The sequence below is a fragment of the Mycena indigotica genome, assembly GCF_014461135.1.
Source record: "Mycena indigotica strain 171206Taipei chromosome Unknown Mind.scaff0003, whole genome shotgun sequence".
NCBI classification, from domain to species: domain Eukaryota; kingdom Fungi; phylum Basidiomycota; class Agaricomycetes; order Agaricales; family Mycenaceae; genus Mycena; species Mycena indigotica.
The window spans coordinates 3,400,213-3,411,792 of record NW_023503002.1 but is presented as its reverse complement, the minus strand read 5'-3'; the positions used below and the strand labels follow the sequence as shown (position 1 = coordinate 3,411,792).

Below are 11,580 nucleotides of genomic sequence, written 5' to 3'. Positions count from 1 at the left end.
GTACTAGGAGTTTGTGTATTTGGAAAGAAGCAACGAGATACTTATACCCGTAACAATGGTAGCATTGGAGGTTCTACTTCAAGGATTACATAAACAGAGCAGGACTTGAAGCACACGTCCACCTCGTAGGTGGCCATCGGCTTTGGTCATGTTTTGATCGGTGAGCATTGACTTTTTCGCCTCTTCTTCGTTTCCCGGCGAGCAAGATTCTCAGCGAACTGCGAGCGGCGATTCATATCCCCATGCTGAGAGAAGCAGACTAACATGCTTAAAAACATCCGTTTATCGACTCCCATGGACCACCCAGTGGAACATGCGTCCCTATTCACCAACAGGACTAGTATCGACCGTCTCTTTCTTCCTAGCCGCAATCCAAGTTGAGGCTCGAATCTACAACATCCCTTCAACTCCCCAGCTTGCAACTGGACCAATCCAGGCGCAATTCACTGCCACTTCCTCGTCCGCACTGGCCCTCGATGCGCCGTTGGTGTCCCCCATCACCAACGCGTCGTTCGAGTACTGGTACTTTGACGTTGTGTCGACGGACCCCGCGGACCGGTCCTCCGTCGTCGTGTCCTTCTTCACGAGCGCCGCCTCCGCCGACCCGGTCTTGCCGCCGTCCAACATCGTCACGCCCGTGTCGATAACTGGCTCGTGTTCAGACGGCACGCTGTAAAATGCGTACACAGGCGGAAATGGGAAGGGAGCCACTGTCACCGTCGACAGAGCAGCTGGCGCAGCGAGCGGAGTTTGGCATGGCTCTGGATTCCGCTGGGAGGCAACGGACCTGTCGCGGTACAGGATCGTTGTCGATGCTCCCGAGTTGGACATCGTCGGGTCAATCACTTTTCATCGTGTGCGTTTCCAGCCCGCTTTCCTTGAATGTACTCACAACTCGCCGTCTGCAGATTACCCCAGCGCATCTGCCGTGTGGTCCGGTAGAGGTTGGGCAGACGCTCGAGGCAAGTCCTAAATGGGGCTGGGCCAACATCGTTCCCGATGCACTATCCGTCGTCGACCTCAAGGTGAAAGGAAACCACGTCAAATTCCACGGTGCTGGCTACCACGACAAGGTACTTGATGTCCTCTTCATGCTGAAGGCTTATCTTGAAAGGATTCAGAACTGGAGCGACCGACCTCTGTCGACAACCCAAGCCTCCTCCGCCTGGGGTCATGCACGAGCCGGGCCATACTCCATCGTGTGGTACACTATTCTTGATTCAGCAGGACAAGAGCATAACAGCGTCTACGTCGCCGAGGATGACGTCATCCTCATCGCGGACTGCTCCATCGACAGTCTCAAGATTTCGCCCGGATTCGCCACACGTGCGCCAACCGCATACCACATCCAGATCGCTTCAAGACTCGAACTGGACGTGCAGGTCGTCACACCACTGCTCGATCCGTTCCCGCTCTTTGGCCGCTTCTTTGGCAACTTGACCGCCCTGGTTGATGGGGAGAAGCGCTATGACGGGACAGCGATTTTGGACCGTTTTTATTCAAAGTAGGCGCTGCATGGTGTGGTTCGGATATGGTTCTGTAGATAGGTATGTACATACGAGTGACTCCAACTTGAATATCTTTCTTAACTGATCTATTACAGGTTTGCGACAAAAAACAAAAGCTCCACGCAGTCCGCAAAAATAGAACTTGTTGCTGCACAACATAAGGCCGGCAGCAAAGCGATTCGTTATCCGCCGCGGCTTTCCAAAGGAAGGACCTGCGATACTTAATGTCCGAAGGCTTCAGGTCCCTGAAAGCGAGTGAGCTCACTCATCGATTCCCATTCATGCACCATCTCTCATCAACGGAATTGCTAGCGGTACTGGTAGGAGTAATGTCAGGCAGCGCCGGAATCTTCCACATCCCTGCCACTGCGCAAGCTGGGCCCAGCCGTAGTCTGTCGCCGGTCTATGGTCGCTTTTTCGGCAACATGACCGCGTTGGTTGACAGGGAGACGCGTTATCATGGGACAGCGATCCTAGATCGGCTTTTTACACAACCTGCATCAGAGTAATATTCTATGTAACGACCATGAGTGGCTTTCGTCGGGAACAAACAAACTTGCTCACTATATTTATAATGGAAATCGTATGCTAACCCTAACCTTAACCCTGCACGATAGAGTCCCAAATCAAGTCCTCCTTTCCATTGATATTGTAAGAAAAAAAGATTTCGTATAAAATTCCGTCATAATTTAGCCTTGCTTTTGACCTTCCGCTCATACTCTTCTTGCAGAGTCCTCCTCAACGTCTTTCCCGTTGGAGTTTTGGGTATCTGCCCCGCGTTAACGTGTTTAATGCACCATATGACGCCCACTCACAGTTTTGACCACCTCGATCCCGCCCCGCAGCCACTTGTACCGACTGAGCTGGCCCTCGTGCCACTTCAACAACGCCTTCATCGTGGCCTCAGGCCCTTTCTTTTTCCCCGCTGGGCTCAGCACAATCCACGCCCGCGGCACCTTCTCGTCGTGGTCCCGACCGCCAGAGACACCCGCGACAGATACGTCAGTGATGAGCTTCTCCGGGTGGGCCAGGAGCACGTCTTCGATCTCCTTTGGCGAGACTTGCACGCCCGAGACCTTGAGCGTGTCTTTCCCGCGATCCGCGTAGCTGCACACAACGCGCGTCAATTAACGGTCACGTGACATGCAGTAGTAACCCACAAGAGAAAGCCGTTCTTGTTGATGCGGAACTGGTCCCCTGTCCGCAGCCACCCGCCGGCCCACGTCCCCGCGTTAGCGGCAGGGTTGTTCCAGTAGCCCATGCAGATCGTCGGGCCCTGCAGCCACAACTCGCCGACCTCGTCGATTGCCGCGTCGGTTTTACCGTCTTCGCGCACAATGCGCGCTTCCAGGCCGGGAAGCAGGATTCCCTGGCTGCCAACAGGGGTGCCTTCGTAGCCAAAGGCGCCTGGGGGGAGGAATGCCGTCCCTCCCAGTGTCTGTTGGCAGGTTAACCGCATGGACCGACATAATTAACGTCGTGACATACACTTTCGGAGAGCCCATATCCTTGCTGTAAGCTTACTCGGGACCCCAGCGTTTTCCGCAGTCGCTCCCCGAGAGCCGGGGGCAGGTAGGCCGCGCCGCTGATCGCATGCTTTATCGTGCTGAAATCCGTCTTGTGGAAGTCGGGATGCTGGACCATCTGGTGGATGAGGGACGGCACAAGCGAGAGGTGCGTGACCTTGTATCTGCAGGTTGTGTTCATAAAAGGCGTTCAGAGATGCCATGCCGCCAACTTACTTGGGGATTGCCGCTAGGTATTTCGTGGTGTTCCATTTCTCCAGGACGATGAAGGTGATTGGCACGAGCGTGGCGCGGAAGACGTAGACGTGTAGCCCGTAAGTGTGGAACATGGGGAGCGCCGCGAGTGTGGTTATGTGGTCGCCCGGCTGTTTCGGAGGAAGGAAGGGCTCCAGGACCGGGCCCATAACGAGCGCCTGCATGGCGGAGGCATAAAGGTTGCCATGCGAAATCATCACCGCTGTGTTGGGGTCAGAGAAATACGTGGTCGAAAGTAGATAATGACTACCTTTGGGCAGCCCACTTGTTCCACTCGACATGACGAGATACGCGAGGGTATCCTTCTTGGCTGGGCGCACGCCCACAACGGGTGTCTTTTTGCGGACAACACCGTCGATAAGGCTTGTCAAGCTCTTGCGGCCTTTCGGCGGTGTGCCCGAAAGGATGTAAATGTTGTCTGCCCTGAGGTTGACCTCGGGGTCCTGAATGGCGGACAGCACATTGGGAAGTAGTTTGGCGTCGACAAAGAGGCACGTGGCCTTGGTGAGTTTGAGGGCGTGGACGAGCTCCCGACGTGTCGAGTACGACGATATGAGGGCGAACGGGACGGTGATGGAGAGCAGGCCAGTGACCAAGTCAAAGTACTCCTGTTGCACCAAGTCAGCATGCCAACATTGAAAAGAAAGTCAACGCACGATACTGTTGTTCCCCAAAATGCCAACAATCTCTTCCGTCCCAGCCTGCAGGCCAAGTCCCCCCTGTGTGACGGGCCCACCGAGTGCAGTAGCCGCCCTCGCGACCAGGCTTGGCACCTCCCTGAACATCCGCTTGCGGCCACTCCGGTCGTCAATCTGCATCACATAGTCCGGCCATTCCGCCTACCAAGCCAGCGGGGCGATCGTGAGAAGGCAGGAACTCAACAATTCGGGCTCTTACCTGGTCTGGGCGGCCAAACATCACATTATAGTAGTTCACATCCGGAATGGGCGGGAGAGGCGGGAACTGCGATTTGTGTGCCATATCGTCGAGGGTAAAAGGCAGTCGACGGTGTGCGGGCGCCGGGCGAGGGAATTGAATCAAATACTGCCGGCTATTGACTGTCGGCCATCGACTAAACCGGAAGCCGGATGTGGTATGTTTCCGCTGACTGTGATGGTCAGGGTCATCCAATGCACGTGCCCTTTGCTTAAAGTGCAGTACATCTCCATTTACAGCTTTCTGCGCACACCTCTCGACGTGTTCCTATTAAACTGTTCTGCAAACTTGATACAAGAGCTCAATACTTGGGGTCCGGTGTATTAATACAATAAGAGATATAGGCAGAAGAACTCGAAACTGCTACAGCCTTCCGTTAACAGACTGCATACTAGAACAGCCAATGAGCTTCGTGGACGAATGAGGAGCCGAATAATGATAAGACTGCATACCTTCTGCGCACAGTTCAAAGCATCCAACCCAGCAGTCAACGTGATATAGTCGTAAACACTCCCGCCTTCATCCGGGGCATACCACGCCTCGCCGATCTGCCCGTCCGCTCTCGTTGCGAAATGGATCACCGCACTCGCCTGGGCACCAACGAACGCCGCATACTTGTCGCGGACCGTGTTGTTCACATTGTCCAGGAAATACTGGAGGTGTTTCATGAAAGCGCCCTTGAAGTACTTCTGGTCGCCATTGCATCCGCTTGGATTATTGTTCAGTTGCTTTTTTTCTTCGTGTTCGGAACTTGACTTACGAGGGAGCACTGTTTGAAACGCTGTCGCATCCTTCAGCCAGAATACCATCCACAACCTCGAAATGTCGGTCCGGCGAGCCCTTGGAGCTGGGCTGCGGCAACGGGGCGGAGACGGGGTCCGCGACGACGCCCTCCAAAGTCACAAGCGCATAGTCGATATATTTCGCATCGCCAGTCAGCGTGGACAGCGCCCCCATGCCGCTCAGAATTGGGCCTTGATTGTAGCTCCAGGTCGTGTGGTCGGGTCCGGTGCAGTTCTCGTTCTGTCCATCAAACCAGAGTCCGTCACTACCGCGAAGACTCTGCCCTTTCCCCGGTCATGTACCATTGTGCTGCAGTGATCGCTTGGCTGCGAAGCGTCCCATTTGGATCAGAGTATTGTGCGAGCACAACGGTGAGCGAGAAGTAGAGATGGGTGGTGATGGTGTTTGGCCCAGTATCACTCGTGTGTTGCGGCACTGAACGGAAACTCAGATGTTGAAGAGAGAATTCTCAAGATTGATTTACGAACCTCCGCCCCCACAACCTGATTTGCTTAGCCACGTCGCTGCAATATCTTGCTGGATCTTGAGCGCAGCATTCTACCAGACAAGCATCAGTTTTTTCTATCAATGGTTTTCAAGAGAAACAGACATAATAATAAAGGTCGCCAGATGTTGTTTTTCCATGCGCGTCGTTGTACTGCTGAACCTTGATGTAAAAGAGACCAGCCCATGCGGCATCGTCTTGAGACGCTGGACGTGTGTCAGTATAGCAATACTTGTGAAATTTGATCACTGACTGAAAGATTGTGTGACGGGAAGCAGTATCGAAGAGCCTTTGGATTCATTCGGCACAGTTGCTTGAAATTCGACGATATCGTCAGATGATAATGGAGAACTGAATATCTAAAAGACAAACATCAGATAACGAAAAAAGAAAAAAAAAGAGAAATACCTGTCCAGTTTCCCACATCGTGTTGTACATCGTTTCCATCGTATTGACATTCGTCCATTCCGTATCTGATAAACCCGGAGAGCTGGTTCCGGGGTCAGGCCAGTGACCACAAATTCCTAAGATAAAAAAAAAAGTACACCTCAACCCAAGAAAGATTCCGATCTGAGATGCACTGACCACTGCGTTCGCAGTCTCTGTCGTACCAACCACCATCCGGGCTGAACAATAGCTTGAGAGCAGCAGCGGCTTGTGTCCCAAGACTTGCACACCCAACCGGAGTACCTGAAGGCTGATTCGGCGTCGTTTTGGTGGCAGCCCATCGACTGAGCGTGCTCTGAAGACCATCAACATTGTCAGAATGACTTGCCACATTCGTCGAGCCGACAGTCAGCATAGTCGTTGCTCCAATGGTGCTCAAGCCATAAATGTAAGTTGCCGCACTGTCGTCATCAATGTGAACGAGTGACTTTTGGCAGTTTACAGATGTTTTGCAATCTTGTGAGTAACTCTATCGTTGTTAGCATTTTTTGTTTCCCCAGTTCAGAATTTGACATACGATGAAAAAGCTATATAATCCGGCGCCATAAACGAAGATATCGGAGGACGAGGCAATATTGAGGGCCCAAGCTGAGCCACTACTGGACCACGATGGGTCGTCCCAGTCACTTTTGGCCGAAAATGGGGCAGGTGGTGCGGGAGTAGGCTGATAGTAGGGAGTCTCTGTCTGAATCATTCCCATGTACACATATCGGGACGCGACGATGCTGTATTGATAGAAAACCTGAACAGGGCATTATGCTCTGGAGCGGACTGTGCAGAACGCAACTCACAGCATGTTCCGAAGCGGTGCCAACTAGCCAAACAGGACCTGGTGCATGATCGACAAAAACTCCGCGAGCGGTGAAAACATTGATTCGTCCTTGGCCGGGATCGTCGAGGTCATGGTCGGCAGTCCACACCCAAACGTTCTATAGGGAAAATATTTTAGTGTGCAAGTTCTAGAGAAAGCGGAACCCAAGACCTCAAAATATCCTCCGCCCAAGATATGCAAACCAAGGAACGCGCCCATACAAGAAGTCGCTGTTGATGTTGTGGGGCATTGACTAGCCTGCAACTTCGTCCCCATAGCGCCACCAACTCGAACATGAACATCCTAATTTACTGTCAAATTCCAAACCAAAAAATAGTGGGACACCCTACCCAGGCCCCAACTGCGCCAGCATCACCATTCAATCGCAATAGCCCCCGCAGACCCTCCAACGGTTGACACAACGATATCGGATATTTCCATTGTGCCCTTGTCTCCCGGATTTCCGACTTGCAAGACGGGTTTAGGATTGCTTGGGTCATTGAAGGCGGTACCAGAAGCAAGGATTGTCGTCCAAAACTCCCCCACGACCACAGAGCCGGTTGGAATGGTGATCGTATTTGATACTTTGCACACCCCGGCGTCCAGGTACAAAATTTTGCACCCCCAGAACTTGTTAATGAACGCTTGAAGATTGCTGGTATCATCGGTCGTGCCATCGCATTTGACGCCATTGGATTTTGCCGATGCAAATTCTACAGATATAATTGAGATTTTTTGCACGTAGCCCAAGGTTAAGTTACGGACGGCTGGTGGCGTAGTTGTTGTATTGAGGTCGTGTTCGAAAAAAGACTCCATTGTTATTGCTGGTCGAATCGAGTAATTGTGAGGGTAAATCGGGACCAGGTGTTGCTTTCGTGTTATAGGCATGCTTGGTCGAGTTTCCTATGCAAGATTTTACGGAACATGTATGACAGTTCGGAATAATGCTGACCAGTATACTCGTTTCCGAGAACGAATTGATTCACTGTCCCACCTCCGGCTAGGAAGGTATGGCCCGCTCCATCAATGACACCAGCACCTGAACCGGCCAGATTGACATTCTGCAAGAAAACGGCTCCTCCGAGTTTCGTCGATTGGTCGGTATTGGTCTAAGGTTTTGTCAGTGCCGTCTGATGATATTGATATAGCAACACAAACCTGAACAGCAGCAGTTTTTGCACTGATTGAACTGTCCAGAATGGTGACTGATCCTGCGGACTGAGTGGCCTCTGTTTGACCATTGGTGTTGAGACCGAAACCAATGCGGCAGTTCGTGATGACGATGTTCTTGTACGTGAATTGCCAGTTCCATTGCTGTCAGAGAGTGAGATGAAGGCACGCATCAGTGTAACGAAGTCCCATACCTGGTAGATTGCGGTGTCCGCACTATCTATCTTTACATTGTGAATAGTAAATCTATGCAGTTATCAGCGTTAACTTGACTAATATAGGTCACATACTGTTGATTGGATATCCATAGTCCAAATGCCCCGCCACTAATGGTGAGATCTGCCATAAAGCCCCCAGAGCCGTTTTCCATAAAGACTGCTTGGTGTTGGTTGCCCGATGCAGTCGATAGCAGAAAATCAATTCCGATGAGGGAAGTCGCTTGGCCGACCTGCCAATGGATGCCTGTGCCGAATTGCGAGGCGGGAATGTTTCGTGTGTCGATCACAAAGTTGCGTATAGAGCGAAAGAAGTTGTTGACAGGGCAATACTAGGGAAGAAATTGAGTTTCCAGTGAGCAAATATTTACGAGAAAAGTACAGACCCATTCAGTATCCGAGCTTGGGCAGTTCCATCCACCTGCAGGGACTTGACCACCGGAGTAAACGTCTGCGTCAATAAGACCAATACCGGCGAAATCGCCTCGAGCAACAATATGTGGCTTGTTTTTCGCGTCTCCAACTCTGCTCGAAGAATTAACCTGAGTTGGTCGCCAGCTCGACAAAATAGGAACGCACAATGAGGTGTAATAGTAGGGAATGATAGGTTTGGTGATCAAGTATTTGCGGCCCTGGCCCGGAAAATAGATTAAAGCGGGTTCCACTGAGCTGCTCTGGCATGTGAGGTTTCCACAGCGTCCACCGTCCGAGATCGCACGATTAATGGCATCCGTATCCTTTCGACAGTTAGCACAATATAGTTGGGGCAGGAAATGAAGACCCTTACATCAGTAACTCCGTCTCCGACTGCGTTATATGGCGCTTGGGTTACGTCTCGGAAGACCTTGTACGAGGAGCCTCCAGGATTGAATGGTGATGTCCCTTGCCTCTGAATCGTTTTCATCCAATATGCATCTGAGCAGCATTGTTAACACAAGTCCCATTTCATTGTGAGAAACCGACCTGAAGTAGCAGCACTCCCGCTGCCCAATGGGCCAGAGCAGGAGCTCCCTAGGGCGGAGACTTGTTGAAGGGAAGCCGCAAACAATCCGAGGAGAAATGGCAGGGAATGCATCTCTAGGAATCCATTGCGACTCGTTGGCCTCCGCCTTTTAAAAGCACCATTGTTGGGCAACTAACTGGCAACGGAGCTAGACCTGTAAAAACTCGTTCGCTCTATTTCAAGCCGACGGCTGCAAGCAATGAATCAGGACACTGAATACGGGTACGAGCTATGGTTAGAATACACTCACCGCTGTGGACGCCGATTGGGGAGGCATAGGAAATGAATCAAGACTGCACACGCTCTATTTCTCGTAATGTTCATCGGGTCCGACCGTCTTGCCCTTTGAGGACTGTGTTTTCTCCACGCGTCATGCAGAGCCAATTCAAGTCTTCTGTCGTCGATGATGATTTCCCAGAGTTGCGCGTGTGCCCGTGATGCGTGTAAAAGACCCTAAGGGTCTGGTCGAGGTCAGCAGTTGAAGTCTGAAAATAACCCCATAGACTCACTGAGTTTATATCTTGCCCAAATACACCCGCTGGATGTCGATCTTTTCAAATAAGTTGAAATAATGCCACATAAAATCGTTACAGCGTTTGTCGGATAGACCTCTGAGCATGACCTCGTCGTGGTGGAGTAAAACTAAGTTCTCATAAGAACGGCAAATTTGATGTGATGTCAATTGATCAATGTTCTTAGTACATAGACCAAAACAACACAGTTATTTCGAATCATCCACTCGCGCCTTCTTGCTCGCATCTCCCTCAACCTGCTCATCAGCTTTCCTCTTTCCCGGAGGCGACCCACTCCCGCTCTCATCCACAACAGGCTTCTTTTTCTTTTTGACTGCCATCGTGAGGTCGTTAACCGTTGATGTACCAGCAGCACCCTTGGAACCACCAGCATTCAGCTCCTTATCAAGAGCTTGGGCAGCCAGAGCTGACGCATTACCGATCGGCTCAGCAGGTCGTGTTTTGAGCTCGTCGATCTGAGAAAAGGCATCAGCGGACCTGAAAATGTGAATGAAAGCGCCAAAGCAATGACCTTGACCGCTAAATCCTCCTTGAGCCCTTCGAGCTCTTTCATCTCGGTCTCGACTTGCGCGGGAGTCAAGCCCACGAGCGATGCATCTTCCATGGACTCCTTCGCTTTGCCCTTACCCTTACCCTTGGAGTCACCCGTGCTCGAGCTGACCTCGCCACTTTGCGGATTTCGTAATAACGCCAGCCGACATTCAATGCTCTCCAGCGCGCGCTCAGCCTGCGTGATGGCGTCTGCGAGACGTCCGGAAGTAAGGTCAAGCACGATAGACAATTTGTAGTGAGCTTCTGCGAGTTGACGCGAGCTTTGTGGTAGTAATGCACTCTTTAAGGCCAATCCCGCTTCATAGTCAGTTATGGCTTGCTCGAATTTCTCTATGAAAGACGTTCAGTAACACTAGCATGAGATAATGGTAGCCTACACACCAGTTTCGAGGGAGACATCGCCTAACGCGAGATATGTCTCCGCAAGCTTCATTTGTATTTCCGCATCATCTTTCTGTCCTTCATTTTGCTTGTGATAAATGCCTCTGGCGAGCTCAAAGACCTCCCAGGCCGCATTGAAGTCGTCCTCTGGCTCGTCATTGTCCCCTTCGGCATCCTGTTCCGTTTCTTCAGTGGCAACGGCCTCTTCCGCGGCCTTGAAAAGGTCCACAGAGTCGTCTTCAGCATCCCCTGTAAAGGACAAAATGGGCTTGGTCCCCGATCCTGCGTTGAGTGGCTCAGCGACGCTATCATCAACGGAGAGCCCACACGCACCAATTGGCTCGTCATCTTCGTCTTCCTGCTCGGGCTGGTCTTTACCAAGCACCGAGCTCTGTGAAATGGCGTTCTCGAGCAACGCCCGTCCATAAGCAAAATAAAGATCTGCCGTTTCTGGCGCGTCGTCTCCTTGTTCTTGAGTCCTACGAAGGCGTCAGACGCGTCTGTAGAGATATTGAAGGAGCTAGAGGGACATCTTCTCGAGGGCAGTGGCATAGTGCTCAACTGCTTGTTCATATTTCTGTAACGCAAAAGCGCGTTTGGCGTGCTCGATGGTTGTTGGGAGGTCCATTTCCGGTCCGGTAGCGTCACTAAGATATGCTTTAGTTTCGGAAGGAATGCGTTCTGTGACGCCTACGACGACATGTCGCGTTACGATGAGTGGTGGTCAAAGACAAAAAAGTGTGGATGTGACGGCACGCGAGGTGTGACAATTTGTGCAAGTTTTAATTCAAGTTTTGGCGAGAGTCTACGAGAGTTTTCGGTATGTTACAGTACTTTGACTGGAACTGGAAGCGAATCAAGGACGCAAGTGTATTAGGAGCAAGCAAAGTACGACATAAATATAACTTGGTACTGCACATAGTAAGTCTACAACGTTCGACGATGGGCGATGATC

General features: G+C 51.5%; 2 protein-coding genes across 2 annotated transcripts; both read right to left on the bottom strand.

The window, feature by feature from the left end:
* Positions 1-7,143: 7,143 nt before the first annotated feature.
* On the bottom strand, positions 7,144-9,231 carry MIND_00379700 (uncharacterized protein; the record flags this gene model as incomplete). The annotated part of the gene is made up of 10 exons (XM_037360632.1): positions 7,144-7,484; positions 7,537-7,674; positions 7,724-7,880; positions 7,930-8,085; positions 8,136-8,187; positions 8,232-8,488; positions 8,543-8,681; positions 8,736-8,893; positions 8,944-9,071; positions 9,120-9,231. 10 exons carry the CDS (start codon positions 9,229-9,231, stop codon positions 7,144-7,146), a joined length of 1,638 nt encoding a protein of 545 aa, XP_037223517.1.
* A 649-nt stretch (positions 9,232-9,880) lies between these two features.
* Positions 9,881-11,327, bottom strand: MIND_00379600 (SHNi-TPR domain-containing protein; the record flags this gene model as incomplete). The annotated part of the gene is made up of 6 exons (XM_037360631.1): positions 9,881-10,147; positions 10,204-10,574; positions 10,626-10,907; positions 10,959-11,104; positions 11,156-11,272; positions 11,320-11,327. 6 exons carry the CDS (start codon positions 11,325-11,327, stop codon positions 9,881-9,883), a joined length of 1,191 nt encoding a protein of 396 aa, XP_037223516.1.
* Positions 11,328-11,580: the final 253 nt, after the last annotated feature.